Source organism: Pararge aegeria, chromosome 6 (assembly GCF_905163445.1).
Source record: "Pararge aegeria chromosome 6, ilParAegt1.1, whole genome shotgun sequence".
NCBI lineage: Eukaryota > Metazoa > Arthropoda > Insecta > Lepidoptera > Nymphalidae > Pararge > Pararge aegeria.
Genome location: NC_053185.1, coordinates 10,668,332 through 10,693,357, shown reverse-complemented (window position 1 = coordinate 10,693,357; position 25,026 = coordinate 10,668,332). Strand labels below are relative to the sequence as shown.

The following is a 25,026-nucleotide window of genomic DNA, read 5'->3' as shown; positions in this document are numbered from 1 at the left end:
TTTAAATTACGTATAAAACGTGTAACTGCATTACGAAATACTGTCGAAGGGTTCATAAGGATATTTTATAAGTAATCACCCTGTAAATATATTAAATCAAAAGAAGCATAAGTACATATTTATTTTCCCATACAAACTAATTCAAAACTTTTCAAGTGTGTACGACAACCCTTTTGAAGACAAAAGACCGAAATGTGCATAGTACCTACGCTACTCGTCACGTACCTAATAATGTAGCTAGTGACAGGAGTCACTTGATTTAAATTTGCATGAGATGTTAGTGCTGTATCTGATTTATTTCAGTAAAAACTATTAGGGTTTCGGTTTCACAGATAAGTCTTAAAGAAGGTAAATAATGTAAACTAAAGCATGTGAAGTAATATTACGGTTTTCATTTACACGTTGTGTTGCGCACGTGCAAGTCTTTAGCGAAATCATCTACCTATTGCAAATAATTTTGTATTTGTAAACATCTGGTAATGATGCACGGATTATACCTCGTATTTAATTTAATAATAAGTTACTTAAAAACTAAAACTTTTATCAATTTTTATAATTTTATAAATGTATATAAATATATTCGGAACCGACCGGATTTGTACCTGCGACTCTACAACAGTCGATGCCGAAAGTAGTATATGCCTTTTACATCAATCAGTCTTCTAGCGACCAAGTGTAGGCCAAAACACTAATAAAAATTATAAAATTATAAAACTTTTATTTATGTGTGATGCCTGGGTAAGTATTCCATCAATCAGTCCACTGCAGGACAAAATCGCAGGCATCTCCCGTGGGTACGGTTTGCTCATTATCAGCACGTTGGGTATTAGGTATATGTTCTTTATATATCTATGTGTAATATGATATTATTTAATATTTCGATGATAATAAAATATTGCTCAGTATTTTTGGCAGAGTTCAAATCCACGTATTACATACAATAGAAAATTTGTAATTTTATTTACCCAAAATGAAAATATTTTCATTATAGGTTCCTAAAATATAGATACACAACCTTGTAGACAGCACAACAGATACTGTTACTGTTAAAGTCATAATAGACGGACCAAGCAGAAGGCCCATTTATCTCTAGTTTATAATAAAACTAGCAACACTTCCCGGGCATGCAAGAGACACGTCCTATGAAGTGCCGCGTGCCTGCAATTAAACTGGCAACCACGCCGGAACACAGTTATGCTGCTGGCGGCAGAAATAAGCACATGTACCGAACCTAGGTACATGTATACATTAAAACATAACCAGTAGTAGTATAGCTCTTTGTGATAGACTCTTCCGGGGAAGTATTGCCCACATACTATTGCTTATGCTGCATATTTTTGCCGCTAGGCAGCATTGATGCAATGGAGAAAAACTTATTGTTTTGGTAGTCGTGTAATAACACTAGCAGTTCCCTTGTGAGTCCTAAAGAAATATATGTTATTTAGCAAATCAGTCATATACTTTATTTATAATAATAATTAATTTATTGATATTTGGAAGCAACAGTTTACGAGCCACATTTCCCTAAGTAACAGACTGTTGTCTACTTTGGTTGTATGTTGAAACGTAAAAAATGTAAAAAAATCAGTTTGAATTTACATAAACCACACATTTATAGAACTCATGCGTTTTTATAACAATCAAGTAAACCACATTCCATGCACCCAGTAGATATACCTAAGCGTACGTATAACTAGGCCAGGCTAGGCTAGACCAACAAATTATTCATGTAAACGGTAGGAGAGAGAGGGGAGATAAGAGATCACAAAAGATATCATCGTCACCTTTATCAGTGATAAATATCTAAACGTACTCTTTCGAGAACGATCCAACCTGCCAAGAAAAAAAAACAAAGTCCCCTGCCAAACTCACAGCCGTCCTGGGCCCCAAGGTAGGATCTAGGTTCTCGCTGTTATGCGCCGAAGTTATAGGCGTTAACCAATCGGAAAATGACAAACGATCTTCTCGTTCAAAAATAAGATTCAAATAAAAAACAAACAAATAAGTGGAAATTACAACGCTATTTAAATTTAAATTCTAACACAAGTTAGTGATTACAACCGGGACCTACTGCTTATCGTGCTCTCCAAGTGGGCCATTTTGGATAAAAATTGTAACAAGGCGGATAAAAACTAACGGAGAAAATAAATACCTACTCCTTTGTTCATTTTTAATAATTGTATTTTTTTTTGTACAAGAACAATATAAATATTTGGGACAACAGAAAGAACTACGCGTTTCCGTCATCCTAGATATTCATTATATCAGAGAAAAAATTGAACTGACCTTAAGAATCTAAAATTAGAGAAAGTTTATTCGATCAAGAATTCTAGACTGTTCTTTGGTCGCAAAGGCAAAGATACTCTTAAGGTGGTTGTGCCAACGAAGTGATAGCCTACTAAGACACCGGGCGGTATCTTTGCATCGTTCAAGTCCATGTAGGACTGAATTGTATTGAAAATGCACCCGTATTTATATCAAAATACCCACTAACTCAATGTCATGAACATTGGTTATTAATCAAATTTAATTTTAATTGTTCCTTTTAAACTATCTATTAAATAATTAATAATTGTTAGGGTATTTGTAAAATTATCATCAATTTAATAAAATATCTGGTTAATTATGAATTTATAGTTATCAAAAGTTTAGTTATTCACCCACTTTTTAAAATTACTGTAACATTTGTTATTTTATTTCCCTAATCGCAAAAAATTTTTTTTTCCATCACAAATGAATTGGCAGAAAGCATGGTTTGTCATTCAAATTAGTATTTGCTCTAATTTGATGACATGCAGTTTAAATTTCCCTCTTAGAAAGTAAAGTACTTACTATAAAAGCTAAAAAAATCGGCTTCCATCTTTCCAAGGCATTTTATCAACAGGTATGCACTCTCATAATGATAAAGTAAGCTGGCTGCAGCTGGGATTGCTTAATATTGTTTTTTCAAAGGTTTCCTAAACCATCGGGCTGGTACTAAATTGAAACAAACTGAAAATTCTTTAATATAATTAAGGCCAAAAAGCGTTAGGTAAGCTTATTGTGCCGAACCGGGATTCGAACCCAGGTCATCGTGAGTTTGTTGAACATGCACTAGACCAACGAGGCAGATTTATGTATAGCGGGAAGGTTCGGTACTATTATTTTAAACACGTCTATGGTGCTTGTAACACAGAACAATGTTTTAATGCAATTTATAGAAACAGAGTTATTTAAATTTAAATATAATACCTACTTTCCTAAAGGTATCTATTGAAGTGTATTCATTAAACCAATGTTAGGACCTAGGTAATATTTTTTGTGTACAAGATAAAATAACTGTTGCCTGCTATTAACAATATGCAATCACTTAAATAAAGATTTGAATTTCTCAGATATTATGCTGATTTATTTTTCTAAAATCCTGTGTGTAATGCAGTAAAATTATGTATCAGTTAAACCAAAGACCTCACCTGTACCTCGGTTGCCCATCTCGAAGATCACCAAAGGTGTTTTTTAATTTACTACTAGTTAACCCTTGCTGCAATCTCACCATTCAAATTCTACGCGGCATCGTACTGGAACGCTTAATCGCTTCGCGGCATCTTTTTCGATAGGGTGGTAAGCAACCACGGTTGAAGACTCCCACTATTGTTAATAAAAGATAACTCAGTAAGTTAAAGATAAAGATAACTCACTTTTTTGTTTGCGTTTTTCCTTCTGTGTTTTGTTGCACAGTAAACTTTTTCTATTCTATTCTATTCTAAGTTTCACTTGTCGGGGATCGAACCCAGGATCTCAAACTTATAAGAAAACAGCACTCACTATTGCGCTAAGGAGGTCTTCCAACTAGTCATCGAGATCTTATTATTTAAGACACTAGGTAAATTCACACAAATAATCACAACAAAAAAGAAAAGAGCGAATAGTATAATTATATTCTTTATTACATATTAAATAGTATTAAAATTAACTAATTTAATTTAAAACGTAATAACTTACTAAGTTATTATAATAACCTCTTAATAAATACCTCTTTTATCTGTATTCGAATCTTTTTGGTAAATTACTTAATATAATATATTCATAGGTCTAACTGCGTTATCGTTAGGTTTCGATCACTCGCAATGGCCGTCATAACAGGACCGATCGCTTAAGTCAATAAATATCCAGGCACTTTATTTTAGAAAGAAACATTATAAGTTCGGAATAAATCAATAGATAATATTGTTGTAAATTAATTACAAAGGAAAAATACCTACCTACTCAATTTTATTTTTACGTTCCGGCTAGTGAAACAAAAAGTTTTAACAGTCGTTGTAAAACAATTTACTTCGGTCGATCCTTTGTAATACAATAGGTAATTATCAGGATAGTATTACGAGAGCCGTGAATGCGACTAAAACTATTGAGATATTCATATAAAAGATATAATATGGTCTGTATAACGAAAACATTGTTTTAAAGAAAAGATAATTTGCATGAAAACACCTCATAAAAATCTCAGAAACTACAAATAGTCGCGTTTAAAAAAACCTTTCTAAATTTCCTAAAAAACGAAAGCGACTTAATTTAATTCACCGAGTAGCATTAGTAAATAGCGAGTTTTATAAGTATTGCTACTTCAAAAATAACGTGACAATTGACTAGTCAATGCAATGACAACTGGCTTGTCAATCTTTAATGTTTTAGATTGCAAATTCGTTATCGTTAGGTTTCGATCACTCGCAATGGCCGTCATAACAGGACCGATCGCTTAAGTCAATAAATATCCAGGCACTTTATTTTAGAAAGAAACATTATAAGTTCGGAATAAATCAATAGATAATATTGTTGTAAATTAATTACAAAGGAAAAATACCTACCTACTCAATTTTATTTTTACGTTCCGGCTAGTGAAACAAAAAGTTTTAACAGTCGTTGTAAAACAATTTACTTCGGTCGATCCTTTGTAATACAATAGGTAATTATCAGGATAGTATTACGAGAGCCGTGAATGCGACTAAAACTATTGAGATATTCATATAAAAGATATAATATGGTCTGTATAACGAAAACATTGTTTTAAAGAAAAGATAATTTGCATGAAAACACCTCATAAAAATCTCAGAAACTACAAATAGTCGCGTTTAAAAAAACCTTTCTAAATTTCCTAAAAAACGAAAGCGACTTAATTTAATTCACCGAGTAGCATTAGTAAATAGCGAGTTTTATAAGTATTGCTACTTCAAAAATAACGTGACAATTGACTAGTCAATGCAATGACAACTGGCTTGTCAATCTTTAATGTTTTAGATTGCAATTTGAAACGAAACCAGTGCTCAGTAGTTACTTTTACCTAATACCTACTATTGCACGTCTTCAACGTACGCTTTAAGTAGGTGCGGGTAGCAAGTATAGAGTTTTTTTGATTCAATGAAATTCAACTTGTAAACTATGGTAAATGCCGCAGAGATTCAGCTGGCGCTGCACTTATGCTTGGTTCCTCCATGTTGTTTGCTATACTAACATCATCCAGATCTGCATTAGTGTTCTTCTTTCTATGGGTTTTCATTCTTTTCACTTCACCTATCCTTTTGTCCATGAGTCGCCTGAAAACAAATAATGATTTTGGTCAGAATTTGATCACCATTATCCGATCGTTATAGCGGAACAGCGACCGCCGCGCCGTCGACTTGTAGGGATAAGATCTTTTCTTTCTGTCGGCCGATTGGCGCAGTTTGCAGCGACACTGCTTTCTGAGTCCAAGGCCGTGGGTTCGATTCCCACAACTGGAAAATGTTTTTGTTTGATAAGCATGAATGTTTTTCAGTGTTTATAAGTAAATTTTAGGTATTCCTGTATATTATTGATAAAAATATTATTAGTGTTGTGGTTAATGTGCGAATAGCTCTCGATATCTGTCCAACTTATATTAATATTTACTAACACTATAACTCTATCATATATTTCAAATCCAAGATGGCCGTACCATAAGATGGCGAATTACAACGGGAATGATTTAGTGTCGGGGATTTTTTTAAATTTATAATTTATAATTACCTAATATTGCCATTAATTATTTACTATATATAAGTTTTTAAATAGCAAGTTCACATACCACCCACGAAGATAAAGGCAATGGGAAAAAAGGGATGTTGTACCTTAGCGAATTGGACGATTTAGTCTGTATTATCGTTAATATAACTATGTTTGCATAACAAAACAATTTAAAGAAACGAAAGTGAACTTTAATACTCGGTATACCTATCGCTTATTTATTATCATTTGATAAGTGCCTATTTAAAACAGGCACTCAATCAACGATCAACGTCAAATTTTGTTTATAATGTGAAAGAGTTATCGTGTATAAACTTCTATTGCACTGCTTGGCCGCCTGCAAAAAACCCAATTTTGATATCCAAATAGGATGGTCTACCTTGGTGATACAGCTGCACTATCCGGTATTTATGGAACGATGCTCCGTTGCAACAGATCGAGGGCTTAAATCATATTTACTGCATTATGCATCATGATCAACTCCATGATCATTATAAACCTGTTAACGGCCTACTACAGGGCTCGGATCTCCTCTTAGAATTAGAATGGTTTAGGCTATAGAAGACCACGCTTGATAAGTGCAGATTGATGGATCACCACTCAGATAATTATAGATAACTCTCAGGCATGTAAATTTCTTCCAGATATTTTCCTTCGCCGTTAAACCGAGTGATATAAACTGCTAAAATCACACATAAATCCAACTGGATCCCCCCAAAAGGAAGGCCAAATCACCACAGGAAACATCAGTTGAGGGTATAATAGCCAAGTGCAGAAAAGATACTTACTGCTGGCGCCAATCGATGAGGACTCCTAAAACGAAGACCACGATAATGGCGATGAGAATAACAACTGTAACTCCCAGAATGGTGGCCACAGTGAGAGATGGAACCTCTTCTGCGATCATGGAAACACTTGGGTCTGCTGTTGACTCGAACAAATCTACAAATTAAGAAATAAATTTATTTGATGAGAACAGAATTATATAGATAGATACATCATACAGGGTGTAAATATATATGAAGTATATCCAGTTTATAGATTTATATAACTCTTGATAACTTTCATGATCAATCCATAATCATTCTTGAGCAATAATCCTTAATAAAGCCTGATAATAAAACTAATTTGCAATCAACATTTGAGTAATTCATCCGTTTTCAGTTTAAATCAAAGCAGTTTTAAAAATAATAATAATAATAAAAGTGTGCGGTCAAGAACAAAGTTTTGTGGTAGATTCTGACTACCGAAAAAAGTAACATCATTTTTAACCAGCGCCAGCGCTTGACGATGATATTTAAATTACTGCATCGAGAGGTTATAACGCTTTTTCCTTACATGACTGTTACAACTTCTATCAACTATCAAGTTGGGCTTTATATCTAAAATAACTACCAAAAAAACCCAATGTCATTAGCCACTACTTTGGCTTTTTGTTGCTGCATGTTATAATGCAATAGAAAATGTTAAATATAATCAACCTAGATACTCGTATTTCTTTAATAGACTGAGTTGTGCGAGAATAATAAAATACCCCATTCAAGCGTCACTAATCCATCCATCCATCGTTTGTTACCTTCAATCGTATAAACATTGACATATATAACAAATGACTGTCATTTACTTTTTAGGTCTTATCAAGAATAACCGCAAATAATCAGCAGATTTTTGGTCTTTTTACTAGACCAGGATTGTAAATTGACAAATTTCCAACGGATTGAATGAGAATTTGCCATCCGTTTTCGGTCACAACTCCTGTCACTAACCACGCCTAGTAATCGTTAAACTGAATGAAGAAATCGCTTGGCGGGTGCGGTATTTCATTTGATATTAAAATTGTACTGTCATTTTGTTTGTGGTTTATTGATAAAAAAAAACATCACTTATGTTGAGGTGAGGTTATGAGAGTAAAGGTCATCGTCATCTTCCCCATCTCATTAGATACAGGCCTCTGCTCTCATTGAAGAGAGGGTTCAATACTATATCCTTAGCGTGGCTGCAATATTGGTTAGTGGGTTTTAACATTTTAAAATTTCCCGAGGTGGTTCCTCAGATAACTAGTTTTAAAAGTAAGCCTATGTTTGACTCAACGGCTGAACTGTAAAAAATTTGGCACAGAGATAGCTTCCATCCAGGAACTGAGCGTATAAGGATTTGAATCTCGGAATAGCACCCCGAAACCATGCTCTAGAGTCTACAACTTCATCTATAACAAACATCTATCTCATCATCATCATCATCACTTCAACCGATTGAAGTCCACTGCTGGACATAGGTCTTTTGTAGAGAGTTCTAAAAACCAAAAGCACTACTAAGTACTAAATCCAAAAGTACTACTATGTTCCAAAATCTTGGCCGCTTGTTTCTATTGAAGCTCAATTTTATAGCAGAGTTAACTTATCAAATTTCAGCTATTAAAAATTGAAATCAATATTAATACGGATTAAATAGCTTATTGGGTTTTGACATATCAGTATAATTATTTGTTTTGTGTGCGTGGCATTCACTAAGTGGGCGGTACCCATCTATGAAGTACGACATTATCTGTATTATGTTTTACCGGAAAATAATACGAAACTATATGGGTGTGCACCTGCTAAAAATATCATCCTTAATTAGATAAAGTAACGGATAAGACGTCAGCCAGTGCACCGACCACAGATTATAGATAGACAATTTGCCAAAGCCAAGCAGGTTTGGTATGTCAAGCTAGCCAAAGCACGCCATTTTTTTGAAAAGTATTAAAATATTTTGTTGTACCAATATTATTTTTATTTGCGTATCCGGTACACTACTTTGACTAATAGATATAAAGTAATGTACATCACATCAACCCATTACCGGAGCACGGGTCTCCTCCCAAATTGAGAAGGGGTTAAGGCCATACATCTATTAGATTATTATGTAGAACTCTCAGGCGTGCAGGTTTCCTAACGATGTGTTCATTCACCGTTGAAGCAAGGGATATTTTAATAACTTAAAATGCAAATAACTTTGAAAAGTTAGAGAATAATGTACGTATAGATTTAAATAGGTTTCCTGTCAAGAAATTTACAGTACAAGTTGGGACTCTTTAAGAAAATTTGAGTAATCCTGTGCCTCGGAAAACGCATTAATACTTAGGTCAGTCGTTATCACTATTTTCTGATAAGAACTGTTAAAAATAGCACCATGCAGCTTTGGCCAGGCGTTGGAGAAAAGTAGAGCGTCTATGTCTAAAATTCGATGATAGTGGTCCTTATTGACTCCCAAAAACTGCAAGAGGTCTATACTCGTCCGGGAGGTATGCAACGGTGTTAACACCCCGCGCTTCTAACAAAGCCAACAAGATCGGCATGCCGTGGTGGTTTTTAATTTGGGTATACCCCTTTAAGAGGAGGGAGTCCAACATAACCTCCGTCCCAAGGGTCGAAGGTAGCAATAAAGTAGCTTTTCCGCCACGTCAAAAAAAAAGGTGTCTATGTTACAAAAAAAATGGGAAATTGAAGAATTTTTAAAAAAACAATATTAGTATCTGAACACCCTAAACCGAAAAGCATCTTCTCCATTAAATCGTCTTCTGTTTTAAATCCTTCTCGTATATGAAATACGTTTATTGCCTGTTTTATTCATTGCTATAGCATCCCGTTGCCACCATTGTTATAACCCCTCTAAGTCTGATTATATTTAACGTCCGTGCGAGTACTAGGCTGATCTTAGAGGCGTGGTTTTGTATTAGCCATTGTATGTATTTAGGGTTTTTAGGGCCATTTTAGGGTTCCATACCCAATGGGTACCTATTACTAAAACTCCCCCGACTGTCCATCTGTTTGTCTCTCCGTCTGCCTGTCTGTCACCACACTGTACTTCATTAACCGTGGTTTACTACCAGTTGTAATTACCACAGTTGAAATTTTCACAGATGTTGTGCCTTTGTTGCAGATATAACAACAAATACTAAAGAACAGAATAAAATAAATAATTAAAGCTCGTTTTTGCTCGATTTTGATAAAGGCAAGAAGTAGAAGCTAAAAAATAATTACAAAATATCTAGTTATATAATCAATTTTAAAATTAATAAATAGATTTAAATAAAACAAATATCCCGATAAGCAAACGTGATTAAAAAAAAACGTAAACAACTTTGAGGATTTTCTCAATCAGTTCAAAGTTTTTATAACATGGTATCTTAAAGAAATTTCCTTTTGTAACGTGTTGTATAACATTAACAGAAACAATCTTGGATATAATATAGCTTCTTAGTTTTTAAGTATTACCCAAAAATAATTACCCGGCTAAGTTTTTAGGTAAACTTCTCAAAGCAGAATGTTACAACTCGCAGTAATTATACATTACAGAAAATACATACTCGTACATGCATATAGAAACATTTTGGTACCTTCTTTAATAATGTGTTGGCAAAAATAAACAAATATTTCGTGATTTGATTTGGTACATTACTTCTTTAAAATTATAATGCGAAAGCGATAGTGGAGCCGGAGCTTCGACCAAGTAATTGGAAAATAATCGATTAAATGTCGGTGCTTGGCCTTTATTCTTCATATCAGCTCTTAATGCATTTATAGATATGACAATATTCTTTTATTAATTTTATAGGTAGTATTTTTGTTAGGATGTGACCATTCTAGGGGAGTAGACAAATCCGAAAGGGGAAATCAAAACTTGCGTTGAAAATATAATAAGGTCATACATAATAAAAAAAAAAAACTAACCTTCTTTGAATCCAGCGTGATTTATTTCCAAAGTTCCCATGTTTTAAGTTTATTTAATGATGAGATCATAGAATCAAAGCTGCCGAGATGCTATAAAATACCTGAAACAAAAGCATAGATTAGTACAGTAATTAAATAATATACATTATGCTATTTTAATAATTAAGTTATTTTACAAATTATCAATCATATTTAAAAATAAAGCATGATTTCTTCGTACATCAATATTAAAAGCATCTAACCTTAATTTCAAGATAAGAAAAAGTAGCGAAAATCAGTAATGGTCATTTATTTAGTTTAAGTTAACAACTTTTTGACTTAGATAGAAGTAGGACTTTGCGTGTAGTATACCTACCTAGTACCTACCAAAGAGGAATTCGGACATTATCGTCGTTAAACCATGAAATACATAAGTTTATTGATGTATGGGATCTGTTTTGTTGTACTCTGACTCATCTCAAAAAGGTTGATCTGTAGTGCATTTGTTATATTAATAATGTTTAGTATGTAGGTTAGTAAAATAAAGTTCATAATGTCTGTTGATAGGTGCATCCGAATCTACGCTAGTGCATTAGTAAACACGCACGTCGTAAGTTGAAAAAATAAATCTATACTTATAATAAAACTGTAACTAGAAGATTTCTGTACATTTAATCCAATTTTCAAAATTTTGACCGGGGGATGTTTTATAATTCATACTGAGTCCAATACAGATTTTTATTTAACTTTTGTCTGTCTGTCTGTCTGTCTGTCTGCCCGTCTGTCTGTCCGGGCATCACGTGAAAACTACTGAACGGATTAAAATAAAATTTGGTATAGTGGTAGCTAATATCCCGCGTCAACATATTGGATACTTTTTATCTCGATAAACAATAAGTTTCCTCCGGGAAATGGGATGAAAATTTTATCAATTCTACTTCATATCTTCGTTAAATTTGCACCAATTTTAATATTTTTTTTTTTATTTGACATTGTGTACTACCACGCATTTATTGTCTAATTTTAATGATGAATATTGTCGGAGATCAAGGACATAGTTCTTCACAGATAACAGCAAGTCGCAAGGCATATGGGACAACGATTGAACGCATGCGTACCATCCTACTAATATTATAAATTCGAAAGTTTGTGAGAATAGATGTATGGATGGATGGATGAATGTATGGATGGATAGATGGATAGTTGTTTGTTACGCTTTAACGCCACAACGAATTAACCGATCGGGACCAAGAGAATATAACGGAGAACGGCAGCAGTGTCCTTATTGCTACTACCATCAACTGCGATCACCAACCCGTCTGCCCAGCGTGGTGATTATGGGCAAACTCTCCCGTTAGATTTTCCCTCCCTCCCTTTTGTAGGCTGATTGATAATGTTATGGTGTCTATAAATCAGGTACTTTCAGTATCTGCCTATACTATATAGGTCGTGAAAACATAACATTAAAGTGAACAAAGCTTATGACGTTGAATACCTACTTATACACTTAAGATATTTAAGAAATTCAAAACAATTCTGAGAAATTAGGTGAAATGTAGATTTCGCAGGGCAATTAAGATTTCTTGATAAAGCTCTGATTCGATTTTAATATAGATTATATTATCGACGCGAAAACTACCAAACATTTATTTTTAACTGGTAGCGACAACTTATCGGTTGATTTTCAATGATTAGGAGCAAGGTATTGGTATTACATGGTAAATTACCACAGATACTAAGTATCTCACTGCGACTCATATGGGATTATGTTTATGGAAATATCTAGATAAAAGCCCGGAAATAAATATTGCAGTTTACACAATCTTACGTGGCCATTCCAAAAATTGTCTCTCCGAGAATTGTCTTTGGTCTGTCGGGACGCAGCTCCCTTAGCTAGTTTCCACACAACCAACAAATATGCTGGGAAGCCAATTAGCGTGCCGTGAGTTTGTAAATATAAATACTTGATTAAAGAAAATGTTTTATTTTCTTGGTCTGTTTGGCGACCTTTGTAATAAAAGTTTTCTTTTTTTTATATATATTAATAACGGGCAAACGAGCAAGTGGGTCACCTGATGTTAAGTGATCACTGCCTGCCATAAACATCTGCAGATACAGAGGAGCAACCGATGCGTTGCCGGCTTTTAAGGAATTTGTTGCAATATATTTATAATAATATTATCTTTATTAAACACAACATAAGTAATTATAAACAAAAAGTCGATATAAACAGTCGACTAACTAGAAACGGACATAAATTAGTGATATCTGCATATCGTCTGAGAAAAGTACAGAAATCCTTTGTGGGGATGGGTATATGTTTTTATAACATGATACCGAAGGTAATATTAGATCTACCTTTACCCAAGTTTAAACAATATGTTAAAATTAACAAATCGTGGTTACTACACGATTGATGAATTCCTTAACGACAATGCTGCTTGGAAGCAGGCCACTCCGCTCTCATCTCTCACAAAACAGAAAAATTCTAAAGATTGTTAATCTTTAAAATTATGTTGGAAAAGAGAAATCTGCTGAGTTTCTTGCCGGCTCTTCTCAGTGGAATCTGCCTTCCGAACCGGTGGTAGAGTCACTACAAACAGACTGACTTGACGTTTCAAATGTGCTTATTAATTAGGCCTACTTAATAAATAAAAATAAATTAATGAATTTTGAAGTTGTTTATCCGCCCCTTGAATAACCCTAGATTGTATTTTTGAGGAAACACATCAGATGGGAGTTTGTTCCATAATTTCAAGTGCGCGGTAGAATTGATCTGGTATTTCGAATCATAGAAGAATACCAGGCATCCAGATGATGAGGGTGGAATTTATTTCATCATTATCATCACCAACCCAATACCGGCCCACTACAGGGTACGGGTTTCCTCTCAGAATGAGAAGGGTTTAGGCCGTAGTCTATCACTCCTTCGAGAACGTTATGAAGAACTCTCAGGCATGCAGGTTTCCTCACGATGTTTTCCTTCACCGTTTAAAGCAAATGATATTTAAGTTGCTTAAATGAAAAACGCACATAACTCGGTCTCCACGAAAGGAATGCCCACTAGGTTGTGACCGCTTTAAAAAAGTTTTACCATAGCTTTATAAAAGTGTTACCAAATGTTATTTTAGCATTATGTGTTTATAAACAAAAAAACGTGTTTATAAAACATAAACACATTTATCTAATTTGGTGTCGAAATATTCCAATTTTGAATTAGGCAGAAGTATTGCAATAACGCCCATTTCGATACATGCACCTGAATCGAAATGCATATCTTCATAAAATAAAGCAAAGGAAACAAAGGCACAGGTAGTTACCCACACAGCCTATTATTGTATTCGCCATAACCATCTTCTAAAGCTCATCTTCCGCCATAAACAATAAAAAGTATACATTATTAGTTATTGTTAAAATAGCTGCACTTTAATATAAGAAAACTTGGTTTACATCATAATATTTAATATTTAATATTCTTTGTCGCGGCAGTAAATAAATACCTCAACCGACAGTTAAATGTTAGTGGTAATTTACATCCTAATTACTTAGTAAAAAACGTGATGATAACTGAGACGAAATACGGATTAGAAAAGCGGCCCTGCAGGTGATTCTTTTCTCACGTAAAATCTTCTAGCACGTAGGTAGATAGAGCTGTATAAACTACCTACGTGACCACATAAGTGACCAATTAAAAATATTATGTGGTCACCTAATCAAAATGACAAACAATCGCAAAGTCGTTATTGTTCAAGTGGTTACTTAAAATGATATAAAAATAATATAGATAAACACCCAGAATTACGAACATACAGAACCCTTATTCAGTCACGCGGTGCATTAAGTCCAAAATCAGTAAAAACGCCCCGCGCACGCCTCTCTTCACACCCGCGGAATATTAGCAATATTCCGCGGGAACTCAAAAACTTTTTCCCATTTTCCCATTTTATGGCCATCGTATAGAACATTAGAGTTAAAATAATTACTGTCTACTGCTAAATGGTATGAAGTAACTAAGCACCTGTTTGAGAAAAACTACTAAAGCGGAGTGGGTTTGGTGCTTCAATGTTAGTCGTCGAGGTACACGGTTTCTGTATGTTCTTAATTCTGTGAAAAATACCTAACTCGTCATTTTAAAAATAGAATACGCCTTGACAATAGCATGCCATCACGTAGGTATGTTACTGCCGACGACGTTTTAAACTATAGATAGGTAAGTTAGCACTGAAGTAAACCTATCTGCATGCATTCAAAGGAAAAACATGCGACTCGTTCGCACTGATAAACGGTTAGGAAAACCACTAATAAATTCCCTGATTATCATAGTAATTCAATCTAAATTATGACCCTCAGCAGCCGCTCTCTTATTTAAAAGGAAAATTGGATATATCGGCGCATTTTTTCCAAAAGTTAATTTTGGCTTTGAAACTATGGGAGCGGCTCTTTACATGAATTTAATATATATATCTAGGGTGGACCCAGATGCTTTTGCATAAGCCGCTAGCCCCAGCGCTGGATCCCTTAACACATATAGTGCTTACACCCACAAAGCTGCTCCAATGCTCCAAATCAAACATAAATATATCTTAACCATCGTAATCAGCTGATTTGCGATGTCGCCTATTAAGACTCTCTGCATTGCTTTCAGATAAGCCAACCAAAAATATGTGGTAGGTAGATATAATAACTTTAATGCTTTTTATTTTATGATTAAATATTGATTTGATTTAAAAAATATCTTTAAGATATCATGATTATCATCGCTGATTAACATTTCTATTAAGTATCGGTCAGTATCAATATTTTTAATTTCATATTAACCGACTCGTTCACTTTATAGTGTAAATGACTTGTGTCGCATACGTCAAAGAACTCAATATTGCCAACGCATAACTCATACGATAAAAATGCAATTACATAGACGATGGATTAAAAGTTGTAATGTGCCATTACAATAAATATACTCGACGTTACTACCTCGTTGATGTACTTGTTAGCACATTCTACCACGGAGTCTTGGGTACTATTCTTTGGTCGGACCAATAATAGTAAAGTATTTCTTCACGATAGTCTTAAGACTTCACGATAGTACTAGACCAGATTGTGCCTGAGAGAGAAGCTAGGAATAAAGTAGAGAGGAATACGGTCTTCAACTATATTACCATTTTCCGGTAAAACTTCTCAGCAAATTTACCGGTGTCGGCAGCAGGTTCTGGGAACTAGTTCTTATACTTATATATGTTTTGAAGTTGTAGACCATGGGTGAGCATCAGGGTTTATCTTAAATTTTTTTTTTAAGTATTATGATTTATTTTAAGAAGTCATTTAATACCAATTCTTCAAATTTAGTTAATAAGCTGTGTTGACTCTATTCATATATTACTATCGTTTACTGTATTAGGTACTTTAATTATTTTAATGCAGCAGAGTCGCAATAGAATTGATATTTTTACTTTACTGTTTCGTTTGCCTAACTAACGGTTAGTCGCCGTCAATTAGTTAGGCCAACAAAGAAGCCATCATTCATGTCATTTTCTTAGGGCTCTAAAAAGTTGCGTGTCTATGGTCACTCTCCTTTGGTCACGTAAAGGCATTCGACTATGCATCTCGACAACCTGAATTGGATTCTCGGGTTGAACCAAAAAATTTAAGGTATCTATTCTTCTATTGAATTTTCTGTCAAGATAATTTTAGTAACACCTTGCAGTAGACTGTAGCACTTTCAAGTAGTAAGCAGTAGACTGTAGAGCATATTGTGACGGAGCTCGTCCGAGGAAGTTATACCGCCTTGCATTTCTGCCGGTGAACAGCATTGCTGTGTTCCGGTGTAAGGAGACGTGGTTGCCTGTGAAAACGTGCACGCCTGAGAGTTCTCCTTACTACTCTCAAAGGCGTGCGAAGTCCACCAATCCACACTGAGTCAGCATGGTAGACAACGGCCTAAGCCCTTCACATTTTGACGGCCGATTGACGCAGTGGGCAGCAATCCTTTATGTACATTATTCATAAAAATATTCTTCAGTTATCTTGATAGCCATAATACAAGTAACGCTTACTTTGGGGCTAGATGGCGATATGTGAATTGTCGTAGTATATTTATATCATCATCATCACATCAACCCATTACCAGCCCACTACAGAGCACGGGTCTCCTCCTACAATAAGATGTTAAAGCCGTAGTCCACCACGCTGGCCCAGTGCGGATTGGTGGACTCCATACACCTTTGAAAATATTATGTAGAACTCTCAGGGATGTTCTCGAGGTTTCCTCACGATGTATTCCTTCACCGTTGTAGCAAGTGACATTTAGTACTTAAAACGCACATAACTTAGAAAAGTTAGAGCGATGCGATTCGACGCGGTCTCCCGAAAGGGAAGTCGAGCTTCATATTTCTTTATTATTTTATTATTGTGGTGGTAGACCCGCTGGCCGATTCATGATTGGGTTGATTGGATTAAGATAGGTACTCACATAAATCAACTTTTGGTAAATAGTAAAGTACTTAAGTAATGAAGTGTAAACTAATCAGTATCCAGAAACAAAATTAAGCAATATGAAATTTAATTAAGAAAATTACGTTATAATAACTCTGCAATCTAAAAAATATTGACCCTGTGAGTTGACATAAATGTCCGAAATATTTGCTCTCCCAAGGAAGGAGTTTATTTAACTTTGCAATTTACACAATAGTAGTTTCTTATAAATGTGACACAGAAAGATATAGAGTAGGTAGTTACATTACTGTATCATATTACTAGGTGTTGGTACCTACTTCATATGAGGCCCATAGTAAACGACCATAAAAAGGCTCAGAATCACTCAGCGGGCAATGGAGAGAGCTATGTTGGGAGTCACTACGTGATCAAATCGGAAATGAGGATATCCGTAGAAAAAGTTACTGACATAGCATAGTATTTCGACAAGCTGAAGTGGCAATAGGAACATAACTCTGAGAACCAATGGATTTTGGGTTCCCAAGGCACGCGACTAAATTTTATCAATAGAATAATTCGTAGTGGCAGTTCCGATACAAATTTACCAGTATCGATTTTATTGATCTTACATAATTTTGTTCTTTCTTTCGTTCCGCCGCTCATGAACTTAAAGGATTTGATGTTATTTACATGTTGATCGAGGCCTCTTGATGGAACTAAGATTCAAGCTTAAGTCAGAGGTATTTTGTATATGTATTTACTTTGTTATTTTGACGAATAATACAAAAACGGAAAATTCAAATCGGTAGAGTCATTTGCATATTTTTACGAGATAGGTATAAAGAATCAGATTAGATTATTCTAAAGATCTATATTCTATTCTTACTTAGCTTAACTGTATGAATGGTGAACCAACCGCTAATTTTTTTCTCGCAAATAAACGTACCTACCTACCCAAGCGACGTGTTTATGCACAGCGCTAAAGCCATTCTTTCGTAGATTAATATGAACAAACAAAGAATCCGTGATACTAGCTGATAAATACTATTGTGCTAGTGGTACTTTCACGTGAAAATTCAAGTTAAAACGAACTTTAAGTACCTTTTCTTCTCACCTACTCATTTTTATTACCTGTCTTAATCCTGTTACCAATCTTTTGACTATTTTATGTATAAACTATGCTTGAAAATGGAAAACAAGCTCGTTAAATGAAATAAAATAATTAAATGAAATAAGATTGAGGTAAGTAACTTATGATTCTTTATATACTTAAAACATACTTTAGAGAAAGGTGATCAAAAATTCTTACATAATATGACTATTTTAAAAACTTAACCTTAACCTGCTATACTACGCGAAAAGCAGGAGAATCTGTATGGTGCAATTTAAAATCTCAAACCCGATAGGATCTTCGGCAATGTACTCTCTACGCACGTTTCGCCCCGGTAATGGAGCATCCTCAGGAGATGTACAATGATGCCTTTTCAATGAATAATTGTTAACTAGCCAAGTAAGAAATAGTGGAATAAGTACTGGTAGGAACCAAGGAATATCAATCCTGAAATAATAATATTTTTTGTAGGTACACTTTTAGGTGGGATTAGGGTTATCGATTATAAAGTCTAAGGATTAAAGACGATACGATTAAAAGAGTTACATTGAGGTATAAGTGGGTCAAGTACAAACCACGTTAAGTTTTGAAAGCCACAATGGACTCTAGCGAATTCGCAATCTAATTGTAAACACTGCTTGGCACTACACAACTTGTTTAGAAACTAAGATAAGAAAATTAGCACCGTAGGGAAAAAACATAATTAGAAAATAAAATGTTAAACTATAGGATACATAAGTAGGTCTAGATACTATCAAATAATGCAGACGCATCATTAATGAACCTTGAACATAAAACCGAATAACAAAGTGACTGATAAAACAAATACACAAGCAGATATAAGGCTATGTAGGTATTTTATTTAAAACGCTATTGACTAATTTACTACTGTAGGAGATCCTTCTAAGGAAGGCTAATCAACGTTATCAATTAATGGTTAATATGATAGGTAGGTATCCTTTTAACGAAACGCACGGTTGTCGGATAAGGTTAGGTATCTAATATTAAAGGAAAACTTAATTGTTACAATATTTATCTACGTAGGTTGGAAATGTTTCCACGAACTTACATAAACACGATGAAGACGGTTCTCGAGACTGGTCCTTTCACTCGAAACAAAACTAGTTTACAAAACAAGATTTACTAGGCACTAAGTACCTGCTTTGGTATTAATTTGATGATCCACTTTATATTTAGGGCTCGTCGATTTTGAAAAAGAGCCTCGTTATTGCGCCAGTTGAAGGCGCATGCGCTGTGCACCAAAGCGCGTCTCTCACTGTTATGACGGCTACCAGCGAGATCACCTTACAGTGAGACACAAAACCTTACCGTTGAACCAACAAATTGTCACTTGTGACATCAATACTTAATTTAAATAATTTAAATTTTGTAACTGTCGGAAATACAAACACGACTAAAGGACGTTTAACGGTTAATGCGATGCGACTTCGCATGAAAGATCCTGTGACTCATCTATAGGAATGTCCCACGGCATATAATCTAGAAAACGCCCCCATTGACGCCACACGCGGATTGATAAGCCAGATTTTTCTAAATATTTCCATTACTAATTTCCAGTATTGCCGAATATTCCAATTAACTATTTGGAACTATGCAAGATCAAACAGTAGTAGGTTTCTATTGGCAAAAGTGAACGTAAAATTAAGTAGGTACGTATTAGGAAACTCTCGATATCGTAAATTTGTAACAAGCCTCTATCTATATAGTTTTTACATGGAATACAAAGTACGTTTCTAATAGGTATAATATTGAATACTTCCTAAAAAACTATTTAGAAGATACTTAAAGTTAAAATATACTTAATAAATAGTATTTTTAAGAGCTAATTACGTAGTGGTGGATCAGGTTATAATGAGGTCTTACCTGTTGAGTTTTATTTACTATTCTGTGGCCTTAGCAGGTCTCTGCCATAGAATACCTAATGCCTCTAGCTTTATACGAGTACAAATAGGCCATGAGATGTTAGGACAACTAGAGCCCGGACTGTTCCGTAAAAATATGGCTTTAGTGATTGATTTTCCCGGACACTGCAATCAAGAAGAATCGCTGGGCTGCAGCCGTGAATTCCGAGGCCCGGAAAGATATATTATTATGGTTGCTCTTACGATTTAGGTATGTAGGTAGCCAAGACTGTATAAAAAATATATATAAAAGAATCAGATCTTTAGAGTTTCAGTGAGAAGCCCTCTCTTCAACAAGTTCGACACTAGTAGATTTTTGAAATCATGTAATAGTTCGGTGGTAAATAAAAAAAAATCTGAAATCTTTTTCAATGCGGTTCTATTCTAAAAAAAATTCTCTCTTTGGACCTTTATCTACCTGTAACTAATTTATTTACGTGTTGGTAAACTCTAAATTATATAAGCAAAGGGTAGCTACAAAAACACTTGATAAATTATGTATACTTATAAATTGATAAATATTATACTTGAGATATTTTTGAAATTATGTAATTAAGTAGGTTTAGCTTAGCGAAGTGTACGGCATTCACTTTTTGAAAGGAATTCTTCACGTGGATTTAATTTTTTAATGATTGTAATTTCAGTGTCGGCGATATTAAAGAACGAGGCCTGCACCTAGTAGAATTGCGAAACCAAAATGATTCAAACAAGTATCATATTATATGTTTAAAATTAATAGGTATTTGTAAGTATGTATATCAAATTGTCAGTAATATTTGATTAGGTAGACGGTTATCTTATGTTGGTATCAATAAGCATTCAATAAGACATGAGTAGGTATACGTACTTATTTTAATTCCAACTCAAAGAATACTGATAATGCGACCCAAATAAATCAGTGCATAAAACTTTTCTTTATTGAATCCTGTTATTGGTGATAGCTTAGTGGGAACTTCGGCATAACTTTCTAAGAGATGGAGTCAGATCCCTGGCACGCACCTCTCACTTTACGAACATATATATGTGCACTCACTATAAGCACTAAATAATATTGCTTAAAGGTGGAAAAACATCGTGAGGAAACCTTCTTGTTCTTAATTTTCTCAAAGTTAAGTTTGGTCTACCAATATGCATTTGGCCAGTACGATGGACTACGTACGGCCTAAACCTTTCTGAGACGAGATCTGTGCCCTCTAGAAGGCCGGCGGGTTATGGATGAATAATGATAATGAATTAGATTTATCACGAAGCGCCTATGCTTCGCGGAGGGCTTTAGCTATGACGCCTCTTTCACGAATGTGTTTGGTACGCAGAACGCTAAAAATAATCAACAACACTTCGTTTATCATAAGAGAATGAGTAGGTTTGTAGTTATTAGGGAACAGGTGATTGTTCATATAAATGAAAAGAAGCGTTATGTAAAACTAATTTAGGAACAGCCTACCATAATTATGCTGCCACCGTTCCTGCGACAGATACACTGAAACTCAGTCGTCAATTCAAGCATAAGGGTCAAATCGAGGGATGAGGTCATACGATACATACACGAAAATTACATTGGTAACTTCTGGGTACATTTGCAAAAGGTATTCGTACTATAGAAGTTAAGCCGACCCTGAATAAACTGACGTGGCGTAGGAAAACTAGTGTTGCCCAAATTCAGTCTTGGTCTTGCAGTCTTGGTCTTGTTCTTGCGTTTTTGCAAGACCAAGACCAAGAACAAGACCGCGTATTTTTAGCAAGACCAAGACCAAGACTGACCGTGCAAGACTTGAGCAAGAACAAGACATAGCCTGCAAGACTCTTGCGTCTTGCAGCTAGGACTTAGCGCTATTTCACGGAGTAGTTAGGTGTAAGGCCGGGTTCCCACTATGCCGGACCGGCAGATCTGCCGGAAACCGGACACCGGACAGAGTGTTCACATTTAAAGCACCTCAGTTGAATTTGGACCTGTGCCCACAATGGACGACGAAATTGTTGTGTTGTGGTGGTGGTGGTACAGAAGGCAAAATAAAAGAAGAAAGTATTGGGTACATCCTATTTTACGGGAAAGATTTACACTAGGGACATTTGAAACATTGATGGGTGAACTTAGAAGTGACGGATCAAAGTTCTTCAATTATTTTCGAATGACAACAACCACTTTTGACGATTTACTGGGACGACTTTCACCAGGCATAAGAGTACGAAATACAAGTTTTAGAGAATGTATTTGCCCAGAACAAAGATTGGCCATTTGTTTAAGGTAAAGTGTGTGTGTGTGTTCTTTTGACAATAAATAATTATTAATTAAAAATGCAAATTAGTCACTTAAGTATTTATTTGTACTCAAATTTAAAACCCTTCAAAATCTAAATATTCTGACTCTTGGGAGTATATGGAATGAGTAGATGCTGTTGGCGAAACTGGATTCACTGGAATTTGGGAAGAAGTTGATGGTATAGGTGTTGTAGAGTATCCAGAGTGTTGATCTTGCGTAGGTGTCGCCTGTTGATTAGGATGTGTGTAGTATCCAGAGCGAGTATACTGATCTGGTCCGGTCATCTGATTATAATGACGCCAATGTCCGTAATTCTCTCTCTCATAATTCCTACTTTTAATTTTTTGCAACATTGTCAGGACGCTGGCTTGAAATTCTAAAGTCTCTTCGATAGTTAAAGTGTTCAAGACTGGTATAATGCCTTTGAAAAAAGAAAGATGATGGTTTTCTTTTTCTGGGTTCATTCTGGAATCCAAAAACTTTGACATCTTCTCATTTACTTCTTTATTATCAATTGTTCTTTTATCTTTAATTAAAGATGAACGAAAATCTGATTCCATGCCTACTTCAGTCTCGGTTCTTGCTTTTTTTGAACCCGACTCATGAGGCGGTCGAGGTTCGGAGACCTTTTTCAAAAACATTAATTGCTCGTGATATAAATAATTTCGTGTCTTTTTGGCCGAAGATCCAGATTTAGACTCATCTTTTTGTTTTTTCACCGTCTTAAGCCATGAATCTCGTATATTATTCCATTTAGTTGAAACCAGTTTTCCTGAAATAAATAAAAAAATATCAGAATTGAATTTATTTATTGGTGACATATAATGTAATATGTAGTAACAAAATATACTTTTTTCAGATATTTAGCTTCAGGATGTTCATTCAAAGAAATACATTACTCATACAGAGTAGGCGTTTCGACAATAAGTAAAATAATAAAAGAAATGAGCAACGTCATTTGGGAAAGCCTACAGACAGATTTTCTTAAGCTGCCTGATACTGAGAGAGAATGGGAGGACATCGCTTTAAGATTCGAAAGAAAAGCCAACTTTCCTCACTGTATTGGAGCAGTAGATGGCAAACATATTAGAATTTTGAAGCCAGCCAAGAGTGGTTCTATGTTCTTTAATTACAAGGAATATTATTCTTTTGTATTAATGGCAATTGTCGATTCAGAGTACCGATTTATTTTTATCAGTGTGGGCTCGTATGGCAAGGAATGCGATTCCACTATATTAAAGGATAGTATATTTTGGAAAAAAATCAATGATGGTACTTTAAATGTACCAAAGCCTCGACCACTTCATACAAACATGCACGAGGAATTACCGTTTATACTAGTTGGCGATGAAGGCTTTGCTTTAACACCTAATCTCCTACGTCCATATGGAGGTACACATTTGAATAATGATAAAAAGATTTTTAACTATAGATTAAGTCGAGCACGAAGGTACGTTGAGTGCGCTTTTGGTATTCTAGCAAATAAGTGGCGAATACTCCATCGGCCTATAGATCTGAACGTAGACACAGCAATTAAAGTAATTAAAGCTTGTACAGTCTTACATAATTTTGTTAGAGAAAAAGACGGTATAAATTTTGAAAGTTACCAAAATATAGAAAATGGACAAGAACAAGAAACGAGACCCGTGGATCGAAATGGGTCGACTCGAGGTGGCCCTAATGCCAATGCTATACGAACAGCATTTACTAATTATTTTGTTTCGGATATTGGTTCCGTTCCGTGGCAGGCAGCAGCTATAAATTAAAATTTGTGAATGCATTTTTATCAATAAAAATATTTAAAAAACTCACCGTACTGTTTTCTTTCTTTTTCTTCCAGTTCATCGAAGTTTGGTTTCAGTATTAAACATACTTCACGCCATGCTGCTAACTTTAAGTTTTTGTCTTTATAGACATCTTCGGTCTTGTCCCACAGAACAGGTCTCTCTTGGACAAGCGTAATTAAAGTTTCTATTTGTATGTCGCTCATGCTACACGTCTACTTTACTCAGAAAATGCGAGCCGAATGAAGTGCGGGGAGAACGGGCGGGGCGGGGCGGGGAACGCGGGTCGAACTGGTTCACATTATTCCGGTCCGGTGATTTTGCCGGCATTTTGTAGTGACAAAACGCTCGGTAAAAATGCCGGGCTCGGCGAAAAAGCCAGACTCGGGATCATGTGAATAGCTTCATACAATTTGTACCGCCACTAGGCCTTCCGGCAATTTTACCGGACCGGGAGATCTGCCGGTCCGGCATAGTGGGAACCCGGCCTAACAGTTCGGTGTATAGGTAGGTAGGTACGCTTAGGAATTCTATGAGACGCAAAAAACTATATCAAAGAATATGAAAAACTGGACCTATGCGCATTACGACTAATACCATAAACATAGCGAATAAAAAAAAAACTATTAAAATCAAACTGAGTGCATGCATAGTTATGTTTTAACCATCGGCACTTTGATAATGCGGCATCAAAGGTTTTGTACTTACTTCTCAAAGAAATTTGCCGCTTTTCGGAAGTACATGGTTATGATACACGCGCCGGCGGCTTCTTTTGAAATCTAAAACAATCGTTGCCGCCGCGCCGAAA

The 25,026-nt window shown here is 35.2% G+C and overlaps 3 protein-coding genes across 5 annotated transcripts; 1 reads left to right on the top strand and 2 right to left on the bottom strand.

The window, feature by feature from the left end:
* Positions 1–4,708: 4,708 nt before the first annotated feature.
* On the bottom strand, positions 4,709–19,679 carry LOC120624647. Of its 3 annotated transcripts, none has more exons than XM_039891307.1 (4): positions 19,411–19,679; positions 10,731–10,831; positions 6,807–6,960; positions 4,709–5,570 (listed from the first exon to the last, which is right to left on the bottom strand). In XM_039891307.1, the coding sequence occupies exons 2-4, from the start codon at positions 10,768–10,770 to the stop codon at positions 5,414–5,416; spliced, it is 351 nt and encodes a 116-aa protein (XP_039747241.1). In that variant the 5' UTR covers positions 10,771–10,831; positions 19,411–19,679; the 3' UTR covers positions 4,709–5,413. The 3 variants fall into 3 exon arrangements, with proteins under 3 accessions (XP_039747241.1, XP_039747242.1, XP_039747240.1); XM_039891308.1 differs by lacking the exon at positions 19,411–19,679 and adding an exon at positions 18,828–18,846; XM_039891306.1 differs by having other exon boundaries at positions 4,710–5,570; positions 19,322–19,679.
* Positions 19,680–22,032: 2,353 nt separating this feature from the next.
* LOC120624652 (protein ALP1-like) lies at positions 22,033–24,245 on the top strand. Its single transcript, XM_039891321.1, has 2 exons — positions 22,033–22,419; positions 23,294–24,245. Exons 1-2 carry the CDS (start codon positions 22,136–22,138, stop codon positions 24,198–24,200), a joined length of 1,191 nt encoding a protein of 396 aa, XP_039747255.1. The 5' UTR covers positions 22,033–22,135; the 3' UTR covers positions 24,201–24,245.
* Positions 22,477–24,703, bottom strand: LOC120624653. Its single transcript, XM_039891322.1, has 2 exons — positions 24,247–24,703; positions 22,477–23,206 (listed from the first exon to the last, which is right to left on the bottom strand). Exons 1-2 carry the CDS (start codon positions 24,422–24,424, stop codon positions 22,509–22,511), a joined length of 876 nt encoding a protein of 291 aa, XP_039747256.1. The 5' UTR covers positions 24,425–24,703; the 3' UTR covers positions 22,477–22,508.
* Between the last annotated feature and the right edge of the window lie 323 nt (positions 24,704–25,026).